Here is a 25435-nt window from a genome sequence, read left to right as displayed (position 1 = left end):
AGTATCTTTAAGGTCATCCTGGCTACTACTTGGAGAGAGTACATGGTGGCAGCAAGAGACCAATGAGGAGGCGTGCAGGCTCCAAGTAAAAGATAATGGTGTCTTCAGATGTTAAGCGCAGAGATGGACAAGACACCTCAAAGGCTTCCCAAAGGACTCAGAATAAAATCCAAATTCTGAAAGCTGACTTTCAGGGCCCTGTCAGAAATGACTCCCCTCCTCACTTCCACTTCATTCTTTGACAGTTTTTAAAATGACAAGCTTCCCTCCAGGTATTCCCATAGCTGGCACCCTCTGATCTCAAAGGTCTTCTGCTTAAAAAGACCTTCCTTAACTATCCAGTATCAGCAGCCTCCACCTCCATTCTCTCACATCATTATAACCTCTGTAAATATTTCCTTTTGGTGTGCTATCTGATGCCCCAGTAGAAAATAATCTTCAGGATGGCAGGGCCCTTTTTGGTTACCACTGCAACCCCAGCGCCTAGCATAGTGCCTGGCACACGGTATTTCCTGAATGGGTGAATGCATCCCAGTCAGGGGTTGGCGGGGAGAAAGGGGGGCGCGGCTAGCCTGGGAGAGAGGGAAACGCAAGCCTTGTGTTAACGTGGGGGCTCGAAAGACTCAGAAAAGTGTGTACAGAGAGTCCTAGAGTACTTCGGAAAAGCAGCTTTTCTAGAAAGCGGACACAGGCCAGACGGCGGCTGCTCGAAGAAAGGGGCGCAGGACAGCCCAAGGTTGCCACTGTTTCGGGGAGCAGAGCTCTGAGCAGCTCTGAAGGCGATTATTTCGAAAAGGGCACACAGGGTCGACCCAGTGGCCGCCTTTATGGAATGCCGGCGCCCTCAGCAAACCAGGCGGTGGGGGCAGCAACAGGGTCTGGGGTCTCGGGAGACGGGGAAGATGCAGAAGCCGCCGCTTCGGGACGCCCCGAGGGCTCAGACGAAAGGCTAATAGGTCAGGTTACACCCAACGGGACGACTAAACGGCGACACGTAGCCCCGAGGACCCAAGCGAGCGCTTGAGGGGAGGCAGGGGCTGTTACCTGCAACATCCCGGTTGTCCATCTTGAGACTCATCCAATCCCACAATGCTCCAGTTCCACTTGAGAAGCCTTGTTATAGTGCGCACGGCCTGACGGGAGATGTAGTCTGTGTCGGCAAACCAAGCCCGGCCACTCCGTGGACACCTGGAGCCTTTCCTCAAGAAAAGCAAACCTCAGCCTATTGGCAATTTCTGGTCTCAGTCCTGCGGACCAAAGGGCATTGCCTTTTCTCACCCTTTCTCGGAGCCGCAACCACTCCAAAGGCAAACTACATGTTCCAGAATGCTTTATGAGGCAGCTCTCGCGAAATATGTGAAAAGTGCCCCGCCCCACCCCGCGCCTGCTTCCGCCTCCCTGTGGCGGCGGCTTGTTGTTGTGGAGGCCAAAATGGCGGCTCAAGCAGCGGCGGCAGCTCAGGCGGCTGCGGCCCAGGCAGCGCAGGCGGAGGCGGCCGAGTCGTGGTACCTGGCGCTTCTGGGCTTCGCCGAGCACTTCCGCACTTCCAGCCCGCCCAAGATCCGCCTGTGTGTGCACTGCCTGCAGGCCGTGTTCCCCTTCAAGCCGCCTCAGCGCATCGAGGCCCGCACGCACTTGCAGCTTGGTTCCGTGCTCTACCACCACACCAAGAACAGCGAGCAGGCGCGCAGCCACCTGGAGAAGGCGGTGAGCGCGGACCCGGCCGCGAGGGAGGAGGCGCGGGCTCTTTTCGGGGCCTGGGCTGACGGACTGAGACCCCGGCGGGCAGGGGCCGCCTGGCCTGTCTTCGGGGACCTGGGGCGCGACTTCAAGACGAGCAGCGGGACCCCGAAGCCGCCAGCCGCTCAGGGCACCCGAGGGCCTTTCTCTGTACCTTACTTAACGTCTTTGGTGACACGCAGGGCCCCAGGATCCCGCTCAGGGTACTCGAGAGCTGTCTCATCAGGAGCAATAGGGTCCCCAAATTCTTCAGGATTTCAGCAGGATGTCATCTGTTGGCGCCTGTGGGAACGCCACCAGATCGGCCAGTGGGGTCCTGCAGCTTTCAGCTCCCCAGGGCATCAGCATGACCGTTCCTTCCTGAAGTGACTCAGGATAGGGAAGGGTCAAGGTGACAGTTCAGGCATCCCTTGGGAACTTGAAATTTGGTCTCCCAGGAAACCCAAGAAGGCATCCTCTCCCTAGACCCGGAAGTCTGATAGAAGTGTCTGGAGGGTATTATGTCCCTGTCACTGATGCAGGGAGTCGTAGATGGGAGGCAGAGGCTCAGAGGGAAGAGGTTAAGATCTTGTAAGGGGGCAGAACTCAGGAGGGCCTACATTCCAGGACCATTTGGTGGAGTGGGGTGGGGGGATGTCTAAGCTTCTGCTTTTTCTGTATCCATGGTGACTTCTCTTCCTCCCACCCTCCATTTAGTCTATCCCCTTCAGAAGAAAGACTCCATCCCTCCATCTTGACTTGTGGGATCTTGGTGCTTCAAAGAATGTGGCAAAGTGGCCATCGTTGTGTCCCTTCTGGCCTTGACGTTGTTTCTTATCACAGGAACACTGCTGCTGTCAGACCAGGCCTCCATTTGCCATTTACCCAGCTTTATCCTGCTTAGAGATTTCTTGAAAACAATCAACTTTTTATTTTTAATCTTTTTAATGTTTATTTTTCAGAGAGAGAGACAGAGTGCAAGCAGGGGAGGGGCAGAGAGAGAGGGAGACACAGAATCCTAAGCAGGGTCCAGGCTCCCAGTACAGAGCCTGACGCAGGGCTGGAACTCATGAACGGTGAGATCATGACCTGAGCTGAAGTCGGAAGTGTTAATAACTGACTGAGCCACCCATGCGCCTCTTTTTTTTTTTTTTTTTTANAGATTCTAAGCACATGCTGTGAACTTGAACCCTCTTCAGTGCTGGAGGGAGATCAGATGTGAGTAATAACAGAAAAGGCCACTTTGAGTCCCTCTCAGTGGGACACAGCTCTGAGACTGGACAGTGAAATGTTTCTCAGTGAAATGACACATATCATGGTCCTTGTTGTTTTAAACGGGTCGTTCTGTGACAACTTTTTCTCTGCTAACCCCTCTAATGAACTGTGCATTGCAAATTTATTTCTAATCATGAGTCTTTCACATTTTTTTCTAAAGATCTTTTTGTATGAATATAGTAGATATTACTTATATATATATAATTTCCAATTATCATATTAATATGTGTAATATATGACTAATATATTAATGTTTAATTATATATCATTTAATATAATTAATAATATATAATATATGTAATTTCCAATTATTTGATCTTTGGATGATTTCACTGTCTTGCTACAATTAATAATATGGCAATGAACATTCTTATCGATGAGTCTTTTTCTATTTCGCCTGTTCTCTAGGATACATTTCTTGAAAGGGACATGTACCTTTGAGTCTGCTGATCCATGTTGCTAAAATGACTTGCAGAAGGGGAGCACCAAATTGGGCTTTCATGAACACTTTTGGGACCCCTATTTTGCTGCTCCATGATCAAAGCTGTAATCTTAAAACACACACACACACACACACACACAAAAACTTTGCTAAGTGGGTAAGAAAAAAAATGTTTTATTATTATTATTATTATTTTTTAATATTTTTATTTATTTCTAGAAGAGAGAGAGAGAGACAGCGTGAGCAGGGGAGGCTTAGAGAGAGAGGGAGTCACGGACTGAAACAGGCTCCAGGCTCTGAGCTGGCAGTCAGCACAGAGCCCGGCGCGGGGCTCGAACCCACGAACCGCGAGATCATGACCCAAGCGAAAGTCGGACGCTTAACCGACTAAGCCACCCAGGCGCCCCTATTATTATTTTTTTTTTAAGTCTATTTATTTATGTTGAGAAAGAGACAGCACCAGCAAGGGTGGGGCAGAGAGAGAAGAGGGGAGAGAAAATCCCAACCAGGCTCCAGACTGTCAGCGCAGAGCTCGATGTGGAGCTCGAATTCACAGACTGTGAGATCATGACCTGAGCTGAAACCAAGAGTCTGACTCTTAACTGACTGAGCCACCCAGACGCCCCTAGTTTTTTGTTTTTTTTTTCTCTTATTCATTCAGCAGATATTCAGCTCACATCAGGTGCCAAGCTCTATTCTAAGTGCTGTGGATCAGGGGTGACTAAAATAGTCTTTGTCAACGTGAGCTTATGTTTTAGTAAAGGAGACAAACATTGAATATGTAGTAGAAGGTTACGCAGTGAAAGACGAACCATGGAAAATATGGTCCAGCGTGAAGAGATGGAGTTGATGGGGAGCTTTTTTTGGCAGAGGTAGTGGGGAAGGATACTACAAATACTCCTATTTGTAGGAGTGACGTTTGAGCAAAGGTCTGAGTGGGATGGGGAAAGCAAACTTGGAGAACAACTCAGAATATCAGGTTGGTCCTAGGAATGCCTGAGCTGTGACCGGTAGTGGAAGGTCTCTCCTGGGCAGTGATGAGGCTGAGATCAAATGAAGCCCCAGACTTACTTGGGTGTGAGGGTGCTCGAGACTGTGACTGCTCAGGCCTGGTGGCCCATGTCTTCAGTGAATTGAGGTTCTAAAGCTCTCTTCTCTGGATTAACAACAAATCCTGCCACCTCCCTTCCCTTGCCTCAAGGGTCATTCACTGTTTTTCTAGCAGTGGTTGATAGTCGGTGTGTATATGGTCACATTTTGCCCACCCAGTGCTGTGCAGGGGAAGCAGCCATGCCTCAGATTACTTCCTTGTAGCCACTGGGCTTTTGGACCCATGATTTAAACCCTTATGGTTGTGAAGCACCTTCCCTTGATTTTACAGAACCCTGAATCTTGTGGGGTTTTCCACAGAGCCACAAGTTCGCCTCTGTGGCTCACACTGACATTATACTTGGAAATCCCTTCCTTTCTGTTGGGTGTATCCCCAGCTGGGAATTTGTCCAGATTTCATTTAAAGTGCTGTTCTCCATGCTGTTTTTTTCTGCAATTGTATGTTATCTCCTATTGTGTTACAACACAAGCATGCTTTCTTTATCTTTGCTCTTTATTGGTCCTGTGATTTTCCCCAAATCAGGCTTTACTCCTTCCTTTCCCACACTCGCTCAATAAAAAATCGTAATCCGTTCTTTTAGAAGTGGTTTGTTTCTAGTCCTGAAGAGCAAATGGCCAAGAAAGTTTCCGTTTCTTTTGAGGGAGCTAACACAGAATATCAAAAAACATTTTTTTTTTTTTTTTTTTTAAGTAAACTCTACCCCTAACATGGGGCTTGAACTCACAACCGTGAGACACAGAGTTGCATACTCCACTGACTGAGCCAGCCAGGTGCCCCCAAACCCCCTTTTTAATTTATTTTAAGTAAATGATCCTTAAGTATTTTGTGACTATTTTCTCCTTGATCATTCCTCTTGCTGTTCTTTTCGGAACTAGTTTTCTGTAACTTATGAGTGTTTTAGACAAAACTTTTTTAAAATGTTTATTTTGAGGGGGGGAGGGGCTCGGGCAGAGAGAGGGAGAGAGAGAGAGAATCCTACCTGAACTTAGTACTGCATTTGGCTTCCCTGTTATTTTCACATCTTTTGCTTTCTCTCTGAGAAACCCCCAACCTCCCTGGTAATCACTTTTTTTTAATACAAGCTTAGATGATTTACCTTCTGTTTGCTTACTGTCAGCGTCTAACTGCCTCAGCTGTACTTGTAACCTGTAGAATGTATAATGTACTTATCCATCGGCTTCATCAATTCACCAACTTTGAAAGAATCCTTCGTTACGTGTTTCCATCAAAGGTATGGAGCCTATTTCTCCCTTTGCTCAGCAGCTTGCTTGCTTTTTTTTTTTCCTCTTAAAATTTAATTTTTAAGTAATCTCTACACTCAGCTTGGGGCTTGAACTCACAACCCCAAGATCGAGTCACGTTCTCTTCCAAATGAGCCTGCCAGGTGCCCCTCAGCAGCTTTCTCTGGGGTCACAGCTGTTAGTCTCTCATTGGTTCCTGCCTCTATATGCCCTCGGAGCACCTGCCAGCCTTTTCAGTCCCTAGGTCTGCTCAGCAACTCCTGTAGCTCTTGTGGTGCATGGCTGGACACTTCACCTAAGAGTCTCTCCTTTTAGATTATGGTTGTGGCAGTGATGTGTGTGTGTTAGCAGAATTCTGGGCCGCTCTGGGACTCCTGGAGTAAGCGGTTCGTGCTTATAAGAGACGCCTTTTTCCTGAGAAATCTCTTGGCTAGAGAATGTGTGAAGCTGTCTTCTGCAGGCTCTTTCATATTCTATTCTGTGTCATTTTGTTTTCACCTGGGCTTTCTTCTTGCTGAACACCTATTGGGTATATTTTCAGTCTTCTCTGGCCTAATTATTACACTGTTGTTCCAGCAGACAATCCCATTTCGGTCATTTGCACATCGTCTGTAGAGTCAGGAGAATCTGCGTGTCTGTTCTTAGATGTAGACCTATACCCGTTTAACTAAACTTTTGATCACATTCCCTCATTATTCCTTGGCTAAGAAAATGCAGCAGCATCCTTAGCCTTTGCTGACTCGAATGCCACAGAGGAATAAATGGTACTTCTCTGGAATGAATTATTCATTGTTTTCTATAATCTACGTAGTTGTTCATTATACAGTGATTTCTTTTGACTGTGGTAACCACCTCTATGCCATCTTTGCTTTCTCTTTGGGTTTGGAATGGAGTTGCCTTTCAGTAGTGGTTTCACTTACCTGACTTAGAAAGCTGCTCCAAGCTGTTATCCAGATGCTTGTTAGTTCCACTTCCAAGTTGGTTTTGTTGTTGTTGTCATTATTTATAATTTATTTTGAGAGAGAGAGAGAGTAAGCATGAGTGGGGAAGGGGGGGGGGGAGAGAGAGAGAGAGAGAGAAAGAAAGAATACCAAGCAGGCTCCATGCTGTCAGCACAGAGCTGGACGCAGGGTCCATCCCACAAACCGTGACATCACGACCTGAGCCCAAACCAAAAGTCAGACATTTAACTGACTGAACCACCCAGGCTCTCCACTTCCAGGTTTAACATGAGAATCTCTGGTTTACCTACTCAGCAAGTGAATAACTGCTTTCCTTTCTAAGGCCCAAAAGGACTTAGTTCTGGACCTCTCAGCAGCAGACATGGCTGGAGCAGATCTTTCATCCTTCAGCATCATGTCCAAATTCCATGCCCCATCGCTGGGAGCAAAACCTTGTGCAAAAGCTGTATTTGCAGAGCTTGGTGTTAAGCATTTTCATGGAAGAGTGATCTGTGCTTCCTCCTGTTTTCATTTCTATTTTCTTCACTCTCACTCTCTGTCTCCTCTTAATTCAGGATGTGAAATCTGTCTAGGAACCATTCCTTCACGGTTCCACCAACTCGTCCCCCTTCCTCTCCTCCAACCCCTGATTCTTCCTCTTCCTGCTTGGGAATCACTGAGGTATTGTTGCCACCTGCTACATGCCAGACTCTGCATGTGGTCTTCTTGGGGACACTGTCTCATTGGATTCTCAATAAACTCATGAGGTAGAGACCACTTCCAACTTGCCAGTGACGTTGCTGACAGGGTTTCTCATGGTCAGGGTCACACAGCAGAAAGAGCCAGGCAGGCTTCTAAGTGCTGTGCTCCCATCCCAAAGGATGGAAGTTGCAGTTGATAACTTTCTATACATTTTTGTTGTTTAAAAACCTGATTAATAAAAAATTGTCTTTGAGGTACAAGAAACCTTGACACTCTCTCAGCCCTGGATGGAATCTTCCAGGCATGAGAGATGTGCTCATTCAAGCCCTTCCCCCCCTCATGGCTTGTACTGGCTCTCTGGTACCCCACATTTTCCCTGAGAGCCCCAAGATGACCCCAGGAATTTTTAATAGGTTAGTTTGTATCCCTGCCCGGCACGTGGCAGTTCTTTCCCATCATGAGGAAGGAGACATACATAAAGCTATTTTTGAGCATTACACAGTAAAACATATAGATGGCATGGCAACTTTGTATAAAGTAGGAACCTTAAGTAAGATATTCTCTGTACTTTAACTGTGAGGTATATTTTCAAGTCTACATGTTTCTGCTGAATTCATGTTGCAAGTGTTACAAAGCTAGGAAAGTGAAGCCATTTGTTTGTCAACAGTTTGACAGTCCTGAGAAAGTGACTCACTTGCCCTGACAAGGGCCAGTCTTGCAGCTCTCCCTGCCCAGCCATGTCTCCAGTCACACAGGTTCTTCTACTGGCTTGCTGTATCCTTCCAACTGGTGGCCTTCAGGAGCCTCTCTTGCTACACTGACCTCTGTGGGAAGGAGTGGTTCTGTAGAAAGCACACCTGACTTCTGTATTTATCGGCTCCATTGATAATCACCTATTTGGCTGAAACTGGCCTGGCCCCCATGGGAACCCTGAGCTCCTCCTGTCCCTGCTGCTGTGGGGCCTTGGGAGGGGACACCCAAGCTGGCTTCAGAAAGCCTTTTGCCTGGGCTCTACACGTGTGTACGTGCATGTGTGTCAGTCAGGAGCCCAGTGGTGCTGGAGCTTTTTTGGTCTCCGTTCCTTTCACGCGCTCCCACAGTGCCCCCTTCTGGCCCACCTATGTTTTGCAGGCAGCTGGTCTCAGAGGCAGCTCCAAGTCTTTACCCACTCTGCCACTTCCTGGCCACCATTCACCCTAGGCCCAGAGACATCTCTATTCCTAAGACCAGCACCCCCATAGACCCCTCTTCCTCCCTTCGCATTCTCTTTGCTGCCTCTAGGTGCTCTTAAAACCCAGATCTGATCAGGTGCTTCTGTTTAACGGCTCTAAGATATGCTCCAGGAATGATATTGGGGCATTTAGATCCATAGGCAGGGCTACCACATTAATGGTAGGAGATCCATTGGGCCTTCCAGCCTCACCTTCCTGCCATCTGTCTTTTTCATAGGCTCTCCTCTGCCTGGGGCACCTCCCCCTCCCTCTTTGCCTGGGGACACCTCCCCCTCACTTTCTACACCATTACCCTTCAAGGCCCAACCCCAGCTGTCACACACACACACACTGTTCTCCAACAGAGCATAGTGAGTCAGGGTCTTTTCATTACTGGATCCTCCTGCCAGCAATTGCCAAGACTCTGTGATTGTAGGATGAGTGGGTCAGCAAGGACAGTGTCAGGTGTATGCTTGAGTTCTATGTGGTCTGACAGAGTGTGGTTGGTGTAGTTCATGTGGTGGCCTGGCCCATGCACTCCCTGACCACTGCCTCCCGTTGGAACGTGGAACTGCAGGGCAGAGCAGTCCCTAAGTGGGAGCATGTCATCTGAACCCTGTGCTGGTGTGTGTGCCAGCAGAGAGGAATAGTGAGCTCAGTGAGCTCTTAGAACCATCCCCACCATCCTCTGGCTAGGTTTTGCCCACACTAGTCCTTCTTGGAGCTCTCGTTTCCACTCTGACACTAGCTTGTCTCGTTTCCAAGCATCTTTTAAAGTGGAAGATTTTGAGGGCACCTGGGTGGCTCAGTTGGTTAGGCATCCGGCTTTGGCTCAGGTCATGGTCTCATGGTTCATGAATTTTAGCCCACGTCAGGCTCTGTGCTGACAGCTCAGAGTCTGGAGCCTGCTTCGGATTCTGTGCCTCCCTCTCTCTTACTACCCCCCTCTGCTCGTGCCCTATCTCTCTCTCTCTCTCTCTCAAAACTAAATAAACATTTAAAAATTTTTAAAAAATAAAGTGGAAGATTTTTTTTAACGTCCATTCATTTGTTTTGAGAGAGAAAGAGAGCACGCACGTGTGTGTGCACAATCGGAAGAGGGGCAGAGGGGGAGGGAGAGGGGTCAATCTCATGACCACTAGGTAATGACCTGAGCCAACATCAAGAGTCACACACTCAACTGACCAAGCCACGCAGATGCCCGTAAGCATCTTTTGAATGTCACTGCTCCAGGAAGGACTGACACCTGCAGACCCACTCTCCAGTTGTAACTGAATTCTTGTGTCACGATCCGCGGGCTGTCAGTGTACCGCAGTGAATGGTACAACGGGGCCCTCTACTCCTGAAGCATCTCTGCTGTGGAGGAAGGGGACTCCGAATCTGACTCTGGAGGCTGGCAGGACAAAAAACTGGGGTCCAAAGGAGGAGCGGGTGGTTATATTCCCACCCTTTGAAGCTGAGCAGGCCACCTTACCCCTTAATGCCTGCAGATTTTGGTGACAGGACAACCTGTGTAAACCCTGAAGTGGAGCCAGTAAGCAGGCACCAAGTGTTTGGCTGAGAATTAATCCTTTTTTATTTTTCTTTTCAGTGGTTGATATCGCAGCAAGTATCCTTTTCCTGTTGGTATTGTTCCCTATAAGGAAAGCTCCATTTGGGAGGAGAAAAAAAAAAAAAAAAAAAGGATCATTGCAAACTTGAATCCCCCCCCATAAAGCACCCCAGAGTTTTGGGCTTTGCCCCACCTGAAGAACCCCTTCTTCGATGTGGCCACCCCTATGGACCAGTCATCTCTCCCTGGGTGCCATTCTCCTCTGTATGTCCTGTCAGCTAGCTCTGCCCCTTGCTGGAGGAGAACGTGAACTTGAAGTTTCAGAGCAGGCAACCATGTTTCTCTCCCACCAGCCGCGGCAATGTAAGAACCCTAAGTTGTGCCCCTTGTAAACTGACCACTTTGCAATGCTTCTCCTTCCTTAACTGGATGTTATTAGATCCAGCAGTTTGAAGATGTTAAATTTGAAGCAGCAAGTCTTTTGTCCGAGCTGTACTGTCAAGAGGTAAGAACACATGAAGATTTCTGAAAGCAAAGTCACTCTCCCTGTAGTAAAGGCACAATGGCAAACTGTGGCTCTTAGGAGTGGACTCTCCTGGCTTTTAATACTTCCCATTACTTTTCTATCTCCTGTGCCCTGGCACAGAGCATCCATGACTCGTCACCTGCTAATGAAGGCCAGCAAAATCTTTCTACCAAAGACTGTTGGAAAGCAGCCTTGTTCCTAGGTTTAAGGTGATTAGTTCCTAACAAGTCCATATGCCTTCTTAACCTGGTTGTGATCTCAGGCGTAGCTGAAAATCACCTTTCCTCACTTTGAGCAGCCACATGGGAGGCTCCCTGGGCAGTAGAGACTACATGCTTCACATCCCTGGCCCCTCTCTCTGGTTACAGAACTGCAAAGATGGTAATTTGTCATATAATTTGACTGTTCAGGGTTTTGAACTAAAGCTACTTTCAGTTTAGTTGAATGAGGAGTTATTTTAAGAGCAATGCAAAAACTACCTAGCCAGTGAGTCCAATAAAATCTTTTCTTCTTTTAATAAAGTAAGTTGGCAACCCACAGATCCTTTGGTGAGCATGAACAAGAGTGGCCTTCTGGTGCCACAGCTGCTACATAAGGAATCCAGCTTGCTTGCCGGCTTGTTTTTTCCTCCCCAAACTTGACTGTTTCCTTTCAGAATTCCGTAGACACAGCAAAGCCACTGCTGCGGAAAGCGATCCAGATCTCACAGCAGACTCCGTACTGGCACTGCCGCCTGCTCTTCCAGCTTGCTGTGAGTACCACGGACCCAGCCAAGAAGCATGGGGGCCCAGCAGGAGCTGTGACCTTGGGGCAGGTGCACCCCAAGTACAAATAACAAACTCCAGGACACACAGGCCCCTCCTCAGGCTGCTGGACTGCATGGGTGGAGACACAGGGACATTTCTTTTACCTGTGGACCAGCCTCTGTCCTTGGCGGTACCCCCCTGAACAACCAGCACCCAGGGAAATGGTGAGAGTGTCTATCCCCCTAGGGGCTGCCACAGGGCCTGTCTTCATGTTCTCCTCCCTCCTGGTGCTTCATTTGATCTGTGTTGGTTTAAATTTGGGGAGAGGCACCTAGATGGCTCAGTTGGTTAGGCATCTGACTCTTGGTTTCAGCTGAGGTCATGATCTCACGGTTTCATGAGTTCAAGCCTCCCATCAGGCCCTGTGCTGGCAGCATGGAGCCTGCTTGGGATTCTCTGTCTCTTCCTCTCTCTCTGCCCCTACTCCACTCACGCTGTCTCTGTCTTTCTCAAAAATAAACTTAAAATTTTTTTTAATAAATTTATTTGGGGAGCATTTTTTGCCGGTAGCCCGCTGTGTTTTGGAAGGAAGGACTGAGCTAAGATTGCATGGGGCTACCTATTGGGCAATGAATGCCTGAGTCAAGCCTGGGCTCCATCCTCCCTTCATCTCCCCAGATATAGATGGTCCCTATGCTCTGAGACACTCAAGCAGTGGGAAGCTTTCTCGGCTGAGCCTTCCTGGCTGCACTGGAGGGGCCTGCCGGCTGGGGGTCAAGATAAGGGACAGGTAGACTCAACTGTGAGAGACGCCTCTTTTGTTCTGGGCTCTGCCCATACCTCCCCCTCATTGGCTGGATTCCATCTCTGCTGTCTCAGAACTGTCTGCCCCCCAGGCTGCTCTCACCTACCCTTCATGACACAGCACTATCACCTGCCTGCACAGCTGGACTGTGAGTCACCTGAGTTGGTGGTCACCCCATGCATTAGGAGCCCAAGCTTTTGACCAAGGCCCTGCAAGTGTATCTTTCTTTGAACCTGTTAAAGTCTCTCTGTTTGAAACATCTATAGGTGCTTATCCCTGAGGGAGTCCCTCTTTGCTTGGGGCTCCTTTGGCTGCCTACCTAGTGACTGCCCCCAAAGGCAGTCTACAAAGCACACAGACACACTCACAAAGTCTTGGGGAATCTATGCCTGTAAGTATTAACTGCTGGCTCTGTGAGCCATTAAGCTTAAATGAGGTACATTGTAGATGAAGTGGAGTTCTGTACCCAAAACAATTAATGTGATGAGATAATTTGGTTGATTTAGCTCATAACTGACACTGAGACAATTTTGTTGAGGTGTGGGAAGTTCAGTTTTAAGCCACCAACAGAGCACTGAGGTCAGGTACTAGGTACTGTAAAGTAAGTCATTGCTCTCTCTCCCTTATAGCAACTGCACACGCTTGAGAAGGACCTGGTGTCAGCCTGCGACCTCCTGGGCGTGGGGGCTGAGTACGCCCGAGTTGTGGGATCTGAGTACACACGGTAGGCGCCTCTATCGACACCACTCTCTCTCTTACTTGGAAACAGTTGGCTGTGTTGTCCTGGACAACAAAGAGAATTGGCATTCTGGCTTGAAAGGGGGATCACTTTGGTGTGTAGGAAAAAACGTGGAGATTAAAACAGCACCAGACATTTCTTGCCCGGCTGATTTATGAAGTTGGAGGGGAAAGGCAACTGATGCAGGAGAGCAGACTGCATTCTTGGTGCTTGCACGAATGTCGTGTCTCTTAAGAGGTGTTTGTGTGATGTGCTGGGCTGGCCCCTTTCTGGCACAGATGCAAGAGCAGCGCTCCGAGAAGGTTTGCTTGGCAGTGCCTGTGGGCAGCCTCAGCGGTCCTGCCGTTAGATGTATAACAGCAGACAGAGTGAGTGGACATTTATATAAAAGAGGGGATGTAGGTTCATGTTACCACAGAACTGCTTAGACCAGGGTCTGGAGACTGCCTTGGGATCAGGGGTGAGAGGGCACTGGTGCTTCACTGTGTACCCTCTGTGAAGACGGCCAGTCTGTCTCTTTTGCCCTGAAAGAGAAGAGGCCTCTGCAGTAGACAGGCACCAGACAACAGTGGTCTTATTCAGTGGTAAGCATTGAGGTTCTAGAAACTTAGGTTTCACAAGGGCTGATCTTATCCCATGAAATTGTTGGGAAGCAACTGTTTTCAACTCTATATTTTTTGAGCTCTAGACTTGAAACTGCCCGCAGGAGCCACTCAGTTCCCCCCAGGCCGTCTTGGACTCTCGGCCACCCTGCCCTGAGATGGTGGCTGTCACACACTCTGGCCCAGATTCCTGGTCTTCCCTGCCCCCCTGCCTTGTGCTTTAGCTATTACTGAGTTCATGGTGACAGGCCCTACAGGGCGTGGGGACAGCTGAACACTATACACGTTCTCTCTAGAGTGTCTCCTTACAGGCTTCTGTGCCTGGGTGTAGACCCTATAGTCTACCTGCCACGAGGTAACAAGGAATGGCGTGGTGGCCTGGAGCATTGGCATCTGTTGTGCTGTGTGATTGTGACCTCCCCACCTCAGTCTCTTCACCCAGAAAATGAGAAGAATGGTACCTACTTAATGGGGTGTCAGGTAGAGCTCTTAGGGATTCTTCCAGGATTCTCAGGACAAAGACTTTGATATTGAACAAACTGGGGGCCTGTGGGCCTTGCACAACCACAGGGATTCCTGAAAGCAGCAGCCCTTCCCCCACACTAGTGCACTGAAGCACCTGGGAGCTGAGTTTGAGGCCTGACTGCCCCGGCTCCTTCCCCTGTTATTTTGGCTGTTCTCTAAATGTTTTAACATGCTTGGGGCGCCTGGTTGGCTCAGGGAAAAGAGCATGCAACTCTTGATCTTGGGGTTGTGAGTTTGAGCCCCATATTAGATAAATTACTTAAAAATAAAACCTTTTAAAAATAATAAATATTTAGGGGCGCCTGGTTGGCTTAGTCGGTTAAGCATCCGACTTTCGCTTGGGTCATGATCTCGCGGTTCATGGGTTCGAGCCCCGCGTCGGGCTCTGTGCTGACTGCCAGCTCAGAGCCTGGAGCCTGTTTCATTCTGTGACTCCCTCTCTCTCTAATCCTCCCCTGCTCACACTCTCTCTCTCTCTCTCTCTTAGAAATAAATAAAAAACATTTAAAAAAAGAACTTCATTCTAAAAAAAAATAATAATAAATATTTAAAAAAATTTTTTTAATTTATTTGAGAGAGACAGAGATAGCACGAGTAGGGGAGGGGCAGCAAGAGAGGGAGAGAGAGAATCCGAAGCAGGTTCTGTGCTGCCAGCATGGAGCCTGATGTGGGACTTGAACACACAAAGCCATAAGATCATGACCTGAGTTGAAACCAAGGGTCAGACGCCTAACCAACTGAGCCACACAGGCGCCCCCCAAATCATAAGTTTTTTAACATGCTCATTTTATAATTTTTCTGCTTATGATAGCAGTGTGTGTACCTTTTTAGAAAGTTACAAAAAGGTTTAAGTGTGATTATAGAAACCTCCTGGCCTTTGCCCCCTGAGGGAGGATACAGGGTGGTGAGGCTGCTTATGTGCCTGGGGCTTCCTAAGTTTATCCTTTGACCCTCAGGAGACTCAGAGGGTCAGATCCAGAGGCGTGGATTTGAGTTCAGGCCCCTGAGCCTGCGTGCTTCCCCCCTGCCCAGTTCTACCCACTGACACACAATCCCCATCCACTCTGTCAGCCAGAGGGAAATTACGGCAGACTTGCCCTTCCGTGCTCTGCTCCTCCACACTTTCTGAGCACTTGTTTATGCCTTCTGAGCTTTTGAGCCTTGTGAACATGTAAACCAGGCAAAAATAGTAAAGAAAGATCAAATAGGGTAAAAAAGAACAGTTGTAAATAAAACACATCTCACTGGGGACTGGGGACCACCAGGGACTTGTCATCCACTTAATTATCCCCTGAAGTGGCACATTAGGTCCCCGTGAACATTGGGGTGGCACAGTCATCCCAGGAGATGCCAGGGCCCCACAGACTGACTCACCCTCTCTTTTTCAGGGCATTGTTCCTGCTCAGCAAAGGGATGGTAAGTCAAGGATGGGTGGAGTGGGGCTGGTTGAAGGACATGAGCCCCGGTCCTGCTCACTTGCCATGGTGCAGCCCGCTTGGGGGCCCAGACCCTCATGCACAGTGGGCTGCAGCAAGGCCGAGGTCCTGGGGCCCCTGCTGGGTTCAGAAATGAACCTCAGGTTCCAGGTTTGGGATTTGTGCTAAGGAAGGAGCAGCCTGGGTTTGTTTCATGCCCTCTCTGTGTGGTGCTGGTGGTCCCCTGGAGGGGGACAGCCCTGTGCACCAAGAGGTGCTCCCACCACCTGCGTCTCCCTCCCCAGCTGCTGCTGATGGAGCGCAAGTTGCAGGAAGTCCACCCGCTGCTGACCCTCTGTGGACAGATAGTTGAGAACTGGCAAGGGAACCCCATCCAGAAGGAGTCTCTGCGTGTCTTCTTCCTAGTGCTCCAGGTGACCCACTATTTGGATGCTGGGCAGGTACGTAGTGCCTCCCATGTGAGGGCTGATGGGGACTGAGCAGGCTGTGAGTAGACTTCTGCCAAGATGTCACCTCTGTGGTTGCATCCTGTCACTAGCCACACAACATGTCTGTCATTGAGAGCTCAGCTTCCATTCCATACCTTGTCATAGTCTGGCACAAGTGCTCTGTCCCCGTGAGCAGAGAGCACTCTGAGAATGGGAGTCTCCTGTTTCCAGCGTTATGGCAGGAATACTTGCAGCATACATGGCCACTCAGTGCATGGACAGTTGCATTTTGGGGAATTCATGAGAATAAACCAAGGATTCTGGCATGGTGCCAGGCACACAGCGGGTGCTCAAGCAGTGTGTGTCCACCCCCCTTCCCCAGGTGATGACTGCTTTATGCTGTTTGAGTAGGGACTGACAGGATCAGCTATATCCAAGAGTACACTAATCCTCATGGGGTCCAGGAGCAGCTACATCTGTGCATGGGTGACCATCTCAGCCTTTTAGGGGTGCTACTCCATCTTACCCCACCCTGTCCTGGTGACCAGCCACAGGCAGGACCTCTCTGTTGTGCTGGGAGGCTACAGGTGGAGCCTAGTGGCTGTGAAGGCCCCAGAAAGTGCTAAACAGGTATCTCATTGGTGAGGGGCTTCCTGTGTTCCCCCTCTTGCACCTAGCTGTGCCGATTGAGCCAAGCACTACACTCAACACGTAGGAACACAGAACACTCATGGAGTGCTGATGGCTATGGAAATGGCCGGTGGGGTCCTTGGGACAGGGCTTCCCTGTGCAGAGAGACCAGTCTGTACAAACCATGGTGCCTGCAGGAACCCCAGCTAGCCACTTCCCATCCCCCAGGATAACCAACTGCCCCAGCCTTGTCCTTCTCTCCTGGGGTTACTACAGGAAAGAAGAAACGTGACTTGAGCAGGATCTTTGGACAGGCTTCTCGCAGGACTTGGTATTGGGCCCAGCACTGGGTGGTGGCCAATCCTTAGTCCCACAGATGACCTACCTGGCCCTGCCCCGCTCCCTGAGAGCTGGCTGACCAATCTAGGGGTGGGGTTCCTACAAATGGTGAGCATAGCAGGGTCTCCTGGAAGGAGGGAGCTAAGAGGTTGCTGGACAGGCAGGACCTGGCTAGCCGCCACTGAGGGTGCCTTGTGTCCTGAGGGACATGGCACCTGCTGGGAGTGGACAGGCACTCAGGCATGTGGTACCACTCGCCCACTCCAGGTGAAGAGTGTGAAGCCGTGCTTGAAGCAGCTGCAGCAGTGCATCCAGACCATCTCCACGCTGCACGATGATGAGATCCTGCCTAGCAACCCTGCCGACCTCTTCCACTGGCTGCCCAAGGAGCACATGTGTGTGCTTGTCTACCTGGTGAGTCTTTAGAGGCCTGGGGCCAGAGTGGCTGGGGGGGAGCGGGGAGAGGGTCACAGTGACCACCGCTGTCTGGTCTTGTTGCCAGGTGACCGTGATGCACTCCATGCAGGCCGGCTACCTGGAGAAAGCACAGAAATACACAGACAAAGCTCTCATGCAGCTGGAGAAGCTCAAGAGTAAGTTTTCTCTTTGGGGCCAAGTTCCATTGGTAGGTCGCTTAGCCACAGCGCCCCCTGGTGGGTGGCCTAAGTGCCACCTCTTATACTGGCCTGAAGAATCCAGAATGACAACATTGCTGAGCAGTCACCATGAGTCCCTGCCTCATGGGTCTTGTTAACCCATTTGGAAGATGGGGGCAGTCTGGGAGAGGGGCAGAGCAGGCCAAGCCTAGGGTTGATCCTTATTCTGTATCTTGTACCGTCTCTGTCGTATCCTCCCACTGCTTAAGATGGCTGTGAAGTTAGTGGGTCACCAGCAGAGCCTGTTGGGACAGCAGTGCTCAGTTGAAAGAGGTGGCAGCTGCTTTTGCTCTCTGTTCTCAGTGTTGTGACTGAGAATCAACGCTTGGTGAGACTAGGATTGGAACTCCGTTCTCACTGACCAACAACAGATTCTCTAGAGGTCCTGGGTTCTGCCTGGATGCTCAACTAATCCATCTGGTGGGACCAGGGGTCCTTTGACTAGTAGGATCTGAGAACTGCATGTGTCTGTAGCTGGCTCAGCACCCCTCTTAATCTGTTCGTTTGCTTCCTGTGCCCTCCTAAGTGCCAGCAGGGGAGGAGCCTTCAGGACTGTAGAATCAAAGCCCACAAAGATGGCGGTTCTTTCCCTCCAGATGAGTTGGGAAAGGGCTGTGGGCACTGTCTGGTTCCAGGGTGAGGGCAGCCTCTCACGGAACCCAATAGCTGGCTCCCCTCACTGCTGCCTAAGGCCTTTTGCACACTTTCAGTCTCCTGGGCTACTTCAACATTTCTAGAACCACTGTGTCCAGAGTGCTCCTGAGCACTCCCCTGGGTCAGAGTGGAATAAAGATGGAAGAAAAACCTCTTAGGGTTTCTTATTCTTAGAACACTCTCGTCACTAAAACCTGGCTGTCTCCCCACCTGGACAGGGAGATGAGCCCACTTGCTCTAGGGTGCAGCGGGCATCAAGTGAGGTGACAGAGCTGGTGCCCAGCAGAGCAGATGGGCAGCCAAAGGGCCAGTGTGATGGGGGATGGGAGGGTGTGAAGTCCCCAGGAGGCTCTGTGTCAGTCTCCTGGGGTCTCTTCTCTAGCTGTACCTTGAGTGCTCACCCCCACTTCTCATCCCCAGTGCTTGACTGCAGCCCTATCCTGTCCTCCTTCCAAGTGATCCTGCTTGAGCACATCATCATGTGTAGGCTCGTCACGGGACACAAGGCTACTGCATTGCAGGAGGTAATGCCACCAGAGGCCACAAACATGGGTGGGAAAACTATTGGAGTTTGCCACGTCTCAGAGGTTGTCACATGGGAGAACGTAAATTTGCCCAGTGTGTGTCAGTAGAATATCCACCCTTGTATCACTATAACTTGTTAATTCATGACCCTGATTCACACAACTAATCAGAGAATATGGTACAGAAGTCAGAGGTCCTGGGGCAGGGTGGCTCAGCTGGTTGAGCGTCATACTTTTGATCTCAGCTCAGGTCTTGATCTCAGGTGTGAGTTCAAGCCACACACTGGGCTCTGTGCTGGGCATGAAGCCTACTGAAAAAAGAGAGGGACGTGTGGGTGGCTCAGTTAGTTAAGGGTCCGACTTCAGCTCAGGTCATGATCTTGCAGTTTGTGAGTTTGAGCCCTGCATTGGCCTCTGCTGACACCATGGAGCCTGGAGCTTACTCCGGGTTCTGTGTGTGTATGTCTCTCTTTCTGCCCCTCCTCTGTCTGTCTGTCTCTCTGTCTCTCAAAAATAAATAAACAAGCAAAAAATAAAAGAGAAATCAATAATAGTCCTTTCTCTAAAAGTAGGCAGACATGGGTTCTGAGAATTTGGGGTCCCCTGACAGTGTTCCTAACATTCCTCCTGACCCGATCCATAATCTCTGATGCTCACCTTCCTGAGAGGGGCGGGGGCCCTGATTAGGTGAAGGTGCTATATGGCTGAGACATGGCAGAAAGGGAGGATGTGGTGGTGGCGATGGACAAGGGTCATCATTCTCGAGGAGGTCAGGGCCACACTTGCCTTCACAACAAACACCGTTGCTGGGACTTTGTGCCTGAGTTAGAGAAGGTAGGATGCAGGCACACGTGTCAGCTTTGAGGTTCTCCAAAATGCTGCTGGGATACCAGGTCCCGTGTTACAGCCCATGTGACGTTGAGCATGCTCTTTCCCGGCAGATCTCCCAGGTCTGCCAGCTGTGCCAGCAGTCCCCCCGGCTCTTCTCCAACCACGCCGCGCAGCTGCACACGCTGCTGGTGAGTTCACTGGGCTGCCTGCCCCCAGCCCGGTTCCCGTTGGTGATCCCGTGATTGCTGCCCCGCGCAGGATCCAGAATATTTCCAGCGGGCTTCCTTCTGACTGGCATCTTAAGTCTGAGTTGACTTAGGTCCTGGAGGGAGGGAATAATTAAGCATGCCATCTTTCCGCCTCTTTGCCAGAGTAAAGCTCAGGTGTAGCTGGCTCAATAGTCGCTTACCAGGCTCCTGTGTGTTTAGTTGTGCACCGGGGGAGACTGCGTGCCTTTGGGGCCTCAATGCCTTCTTCTTCCAGGGCCTATACTGTGTCTCTGTCAACTGCATGGACAATGCAGAAGCCCAGTTCACCACAGCCCTGCGGGTAAGGTGCCTGCCCTCACTCCACGGGGCGGGCGGTGCTTCTCCGTGAGGAGTCAGGCATGGTCTGTGATGAGGACAGCCTCTGCATGAAACCGTGTTCAGCGGGCCATTCTCCAGTGTTCAGCTTGATGGCGGCCCATGGCAATGACAGGCCGGGGCTTCCCGTGGCAGGTTCTGGGCTACTCAGATGGGTCAGGGCCGCCACTGGCAACACAGTATGACAGGAGATAGCTATGGGCAAGGAGGCTTCTGGCTAGCCTAGGGTGGGGGTTCCCCAGCTAACCTGGAGGGCAACCACCAGGGAGAGCCCAGAGCCCACTGGTACCTCTGCAGCCTCTTTCACTCCTGATTCCCAGCCTTCCTAATATCCTGCCGGGATGGTGTTGGCTCCTGTCACAGCTGAAAATGCAGAGTCACTTGCCAGGGTTCAGGGCAGTCCTGGGACACAGAGCTGGGTCTGCCCTCACCCTACAGCGGCCGAGTTTGCTGCGGGGACAGAGGATACCTGGTGCTGCAGATCATGAGGGAGCTCTGCTGGGACGATGCCCTTGCCTCTGATGGGTCCCCCTGAGCCCTGGTAGAAAGCTGGTGCCACATCCTCCTTGAGAGACACCTCCTCTCCCCCGTCCCCCAACCCCCAGGTCTGGGAGTTGCTAGCCCAGTGCCAGGTCCCAGTCTGCCTGCCTTGTTCCAGGACCAGATAAGCACATCCCTACCTTGGCCTCGATGTCCTCACAGGAAAAGGAGGCTAGCAACACTTTCCTCCCAGGGGGACTGAGGAGGCCCCAGGCAGAGATGTTGGGACCTGGGGGTGGCTGTGTGACTCGAGTAAAGTTGCTGAGGGTGCTGCGTGTGCCCTGTCAGATGGGGAGCTCTGCTCTGTCCCTTGTGTCAGTCTACAGATCTCTTTGCTCCTGGGGTTGGGCTCAGCGGCATTGCTGCTCCTCTGAGATGCTCTGTGTGGCTGTGGATGCCGCCAGCCCTGCTGCTTGTCTTGGCAATGTTAGGAGCCTCTGGCTGCATGCCAGAGTGTGAGAGTAGACGTGGTGTCCACTTCCATGGCCTTCTGGGCCTTCCCATCTATGTCCATTCCGCTGAGCCCTGGTCAGCTTCTGCTGCCAGCTGCAGTGATACCAGGACCCCCATACACACCACCCTGTGTTGCCTGCAGTTATCCCATGGCCCCACGAAGTGCTCTCCACCCCTCCCTCCCCGCCTTACTTCCCACAAGTGGCTGCTGCTGCTTTGATATTTTGTGCCTCAGGGAGTCCGCATGGCTCTCCTACAGGCCACGTGGGAAGTGGTGCAGCCAGGATACACACTCAAACCCCCTGGCCCCGAGCACGTGCTCTTCCTGTGGTCTTCCAACAAACAAAATAAACCAGAGTGTCTTTGCTCACATCAGAAGACCTTCTGGGCTTCCTTGGCACATGCTGGGGTCCTGGTGGGGCAGGGGAAGGTCTGCATGTTCTAGGCATCTTCAGCCTCTTATATAGCTGTACTCGGCCCCGCTGGCAACCAGGATCTGGGTAACACTCGGGCCTCTCAGATTGATCTCTCTTTTGACCGTTTTTATTTCCCAAGAAGAGCTGGGGACAACGGTCATCTGCTACCAGCCATCGGCAGCATCTCTGGTCTCTGACAGTCTCAGCTACCCTCCTGGCAGTGTCCTCCCCAGGACTAGCAAGTGCTTCTGCTGTGTCAGCCCACACTGGAGTCCCAGGCATCACTGACTGTAGTGTGGAGGAAGGGGCTGCCCAGGTCTCAGTCCTGAGAAACAAGCAGAAAATGGACTAAAATGCAGTGTGTTGGCGGGGCAGGGGCAGGGGTGGCTGGTTTTCCTTTGTTTCCTGAATTTCTTACAGTGCAGATGACAGTTTGATAGTGAAAAGAACTAACGACTCTATGCCCTTGGGGTTTAGGAGGGAGGCAAAGGGATATGTCTGAAATGAAATGAGTCAAGTGATTCTGGATGAGTTGCTGTGGAGCACTTGGGTGGCTCCTATGCCACTGAGTGGCCCTGGTGTGATGTGGCTGTGCCCAGCCTAGCCCTCTAATGCCCATGTGTCCTGTTCTAGCTCACCAACCACCAGGAGCTGTGGGCCTTCATTGTGACCAATCTGGCGAGTGTGTATATACGGGAAGGAAATAGACACCAAGAGGTAGTAGGTGACATGCTTCATGTTTGGTATCTTTTTAGCTCTTATTCGATGGTGGTGGGGTTGGGGTTGTCCTGGGCACCAGCAGATCTCAGCAGCCCCAGGGTTTCCATTCTTCAGCAAGTGGCACACTTGTGTCCCACACAGAGTTGCAAGCATGGCTAGGGCAGGCCGGATCTCGGACAGGAACGTTCCCTAGCTAAATTACACTTCTCCTTGTTAAAAATGAGCCAAGCTTTATTGAGTCCCACAGAAGAAATCCAGTTTCTTCTACCCTGAGCTGTCTGTTCTAGAATGTCAGGAGGCCTCGTGGCTTACGAGGAGCAGCAGCTCAGGCAGGCAGTCCTTTGCACTGTACTCCTAGGTTGTCCTAATGACCCAGCCTCCTAAGGGGTAGGGGGTCCCAGGGCTTGTCCTCACGGGACAGGTGCCCTCACCAGGTTCCCCCTGCGACCCTCAGCCCTGGGATCCTCCCCTCAGCCCTAGGGTCACTGCCTCCCCTCCCAGTGCTGGCATCCTGCTTCCAGAGTATCTCAGATTTAGTTACTTTTCTACCTTCATGGTTTTCATTTTATCTCTTGTCTATAAAAAGTTTGGCTGACCTCCCAACTTCTGGGTTAGTTTGGATGCTTTGGGCTGCAGGGAGCAGAGAAAGCCCAGACTTAATGCTCCAGCAGTCAGGGAGCAATGGACAGGTCATCTTAGGGCCAGGAGTGGCCTCCATGGGTCACACTTGGTGGCTCATGGAGGATTTTTGCCCTCTCAGTGTCTGCCTCTTGGAGGTGCTATGGGGACACTGGGAGTAACTTCAGGCCACTTCAACCCTTATCCCCTACCCCTTCCTTGGTAGCTGGAGGGGACCTAAAGCATCAGTCACATGGTGCCTATCAGAGCCTCCCAGGATCCCTGGACCTTCAGATAAAGCCCACCCCCAACTGACAAGGCCCATGTGGGCTGATCTCACCACCTCACTCCTCCACACAGGGCCCCTCTGACCATACAGAGGCTGAGACTAAGCAGCTGCCCTGACACCCCAGTCCCCTTCATCTGACACAGGGCAGGCTGAGGGTGTGAGGACCCCAGCCCTTCACACCAGAGGCCATGATTCCCATCGGGTGGGGGGGACAAGGAAGTAGACAGCTCTGTGCAGCCTCCTAAAGTGCTCTCATCTGTTCTTGTAGGTCCTGACCCCTCTCCTGGCAGGTTACCCAGGAATGGGATTGGGGTAAAGTTTGGGTTGGGAAGATGCAAGCAGCCCTAGTCATTTAGTGGCTGTTTGAGGCTGAATTTTCTCGTGTTTATTCAAGATGATTCTAACTGACATTTCCACCACAGCTGTACAGTTTGTTGGAGAGGATCAATCCAGACCATAGCTTCCCTGTCAGGTAGGAGGACCCAGTGCGGAGTGCCCATTAGACCTATCGTCTTAGACTCTTTCTGCTCTTGGGGTGGTGTCAGTGCTGGAATACCCAACTGCCCTGTGTATCTGTACCTCTCTCCCCGTCCTCTGCCCACTCCCCTTTGTTAACCGGCTGTATTCACAAAAATCTCACCAAAGTGTGACCGCTCTCTCCCATCAGCTCACACTGCCTCCGAGCAGCAGCTTTCTATGTGCGAGGGCTCTTCTCCTTCTTCCAGGGACGCTACAATGAGGCCAAGTGAGTACCAGGAGAGGACTGGTTGCCCCATGCCCTCCTGCGTTGCTCCCTGACAGCATGTGCCCAAGGCCCTCTGTCCCTAAGAAAGGTGGGCTCTACTCAGGGCCTTGGGGCTGCTGCTGCCTTTTCCTACCGATAAGGCATCCCCATGGGGCTTTAGCATTTGTTTTCACGTAGGCGATTTCTTCGAGAAACTCTGAAGATGTCCAATGCAGAGGACCTGAACCGGCTCACAGCCTGCTCCCTGGTGCTTCTGGGCCACATCTTCTATGTGTTGGGGAACCACAGAGTGAGTGCCCGGGGCTGGCCTAAGAGGCTGGGGGCTGGCACAGTGCTTACGAAATACCACCCAGCAGCACTTTGCATCCTGTGCCCCTCCATGATTTTATCTCAGTAACCTGCCCACTCCTCACTGCTTCATGAGGCTCCGTGAAGGCAGGGGCACCTTGGCATCATGGGAAGCAGGGTTGGGGGAGCTTTAGATCCCTGAAGGGTGGGTCTGTGAGGCAGACGGGTCCAGTGCTGTATGCAGGCAGTGGTTAAGCAGAGGCAGTAGTTAGAGCCCTGAGGGCTATCCAGAGCTTGGGGGGCCAGGGGCACGTTCCCCGTTCTGTGTTAATACCTGGGGGCGGAGAGGTATGTCTTCTCAGCCAGGGCCCTCAGGCTCCATTTTGCCCAGCACACACAGTGTCATCCTCAGGGCACCCTGTGTTTTCACCCTTACCTAGAATGGCCTCATGGGGACTGGTCCCCAGTGGGATCAACCAACTCCAGGTCTCTGAGTCAGATGGAGTATCTGGAGTGTGCATTGTTACCTACTCTTCACTTGTAGACCTCATGAGGGGAGTAATATTTTTTAAGGTAGCATTTGTTCATGTTATCTAACATGACGTGTTCATCATAGGAAGTCTGAGAAGCATGGGGGAAGTGATTGCATGTCTTCTGTGTTCCAGCTGTTTCCAGCTGCCTCTGCCTACGCATAGGTTTTGTTTTTTAGGCTGTTTCATAATTTGATATCTTGTGTTTTTCTGTAGCATTGGCTGAGGGTTTTCTTCGTGGCCGCAAGAATTTTGAAGCAGCATCTGCTTCGTAGTTGAGCCAGCCTCGCTTTAGCTAACCCTTGGCCCACAGGGTTTCCTCTGATCAAACCCTAGAGCTCCCACAGAATAAGCATTTTTAGCAACCTTGGCACATCTCCCTCCCCACAGTCACATGACAAGCACTTGCTGTGGCCCTGCAGCTCAGGTCCTGGTGGCCATGGCCTAAACACTGGGGACATCACCACCTCCAAAGGGAGAGGACAGCACAGCTCTTCTCCTTCTTGAGTATGCTGTCCCCTCTTCCTCAGCCTCTGAGCGCACTGAGAGCAGTGGCTTCAGTGTGTTTAGGGGCCATGTGGGGAACAAGGGGCTCAACATGAGGCACTGCCGAGTGT

At 51.0% G+C, this 25435-nt stretch overlaps 2 protein-coding genes across 5 annotated transcripts in view; one reads left to right on the top strand and one right to left on the bottom strand.

The window, feature by feature from the left end:
• Window positions 1-1227, bottom strand: part of SUGP1 (SURP and G-patch domain containing 1) — a 30211-nt gene extending 28984 nt beyond the window's left edge. For both annotated transcript variants that reach the window (XM_039228216.1, XM_039228217.1), the window contains exon 1: window positions 1045-1227. In XM_039228216.1, coding sequence (XP_039084147.1) covers window positions 1045-1078 — 34 coding nt within the window. In that variant the 5' untranslated portion in view covers window positions 1079-1227. The remainder of the gene's footprint in view (window positions 1-1044) is intronic.
• Window positions 1228-1400: 173 nt separating this feature from the next.
• Window positions 1401-25435, top strand: part of MAU2 (MAU2 sister chromatid cohesion factor) — a 30133-nt gene continuing 6098 nt past the window's right edge. Inside the window, exons 1-16 of one of the 3 annotated variants that reach the window (XM_039228220.1) lie at window positions 1401-1707; window positions 10234-10251; window positions 10634-10699; window positions 11376-11471; window positions 12901-12995; window positions 15526-15553; window positions 15858-16013; window positions 17238-17384; window positions 17473-17563; window positions 18701-18804; window positions 19746-19823; window positions 20119-20184; window positions 22262-22348; window positions 23678-23727; window positions 23923-24000; window positions 24178-24289. In XM_039228220.1, coding sequence (XP_039084151.1) covers window positions 1432-1707; window positions 10234-10251; window positions 10634-10699; window positions 11376-11471; window positions 12901-12995; window positions 15526-15553; window positions 15858-16013; window positions 17238-17384; window positions 17473-17563; window positions 18701-18804; window positions 19746-19823; window positions 20119-20184; window positions 22262-22348; window positions 23678-23727; window positions 23923-24000; window positions 24178-24289 — 1548 coding nt within the window. In that variant the 5' untranslated portion in view covers window positions 1401-1431. The remainder of the gene's footprint in view (window positions 1708-10233; window positions 10252-10633; window positions 10700-11375; window positions 11472-12900; window positions 12996-15525; window positions 15554-15857; window positions 16014-17237; window positions 17385-17472; window positions 17564-18700; window positions 18805-19745; window positions 19824-20118; window positions 20185-22261; window positions 22349-23677; window positions 23728-23922; window positions 24001-24177; window positions 24290-25435) is intronic. The other 2 variants (XM_039228219.1, XM_039228218.1) reach the window with 2 other exon arrangements.

Source organism: Hyaena hyaena, unplaced genomic scaffold (genome assembly GCF_003009895.1).
Source record: "Hyaena hyaena isolate Hyena2069 unplaced genomic scaffold, ASM300989v1 scaffold_30, whole genome shotgun sequence".
Classification (NCBI taxonomy): Eukaryota; Metazoa; Chordata; class Mammalia; order Carnivora; family Hyaenidae; genus Hyaena; species Hyaena hyaena.
Note: the sequence above shows the minus strand (reverse complement) of the source record. Positions and strands in the feature narration are given on the sequence as shown.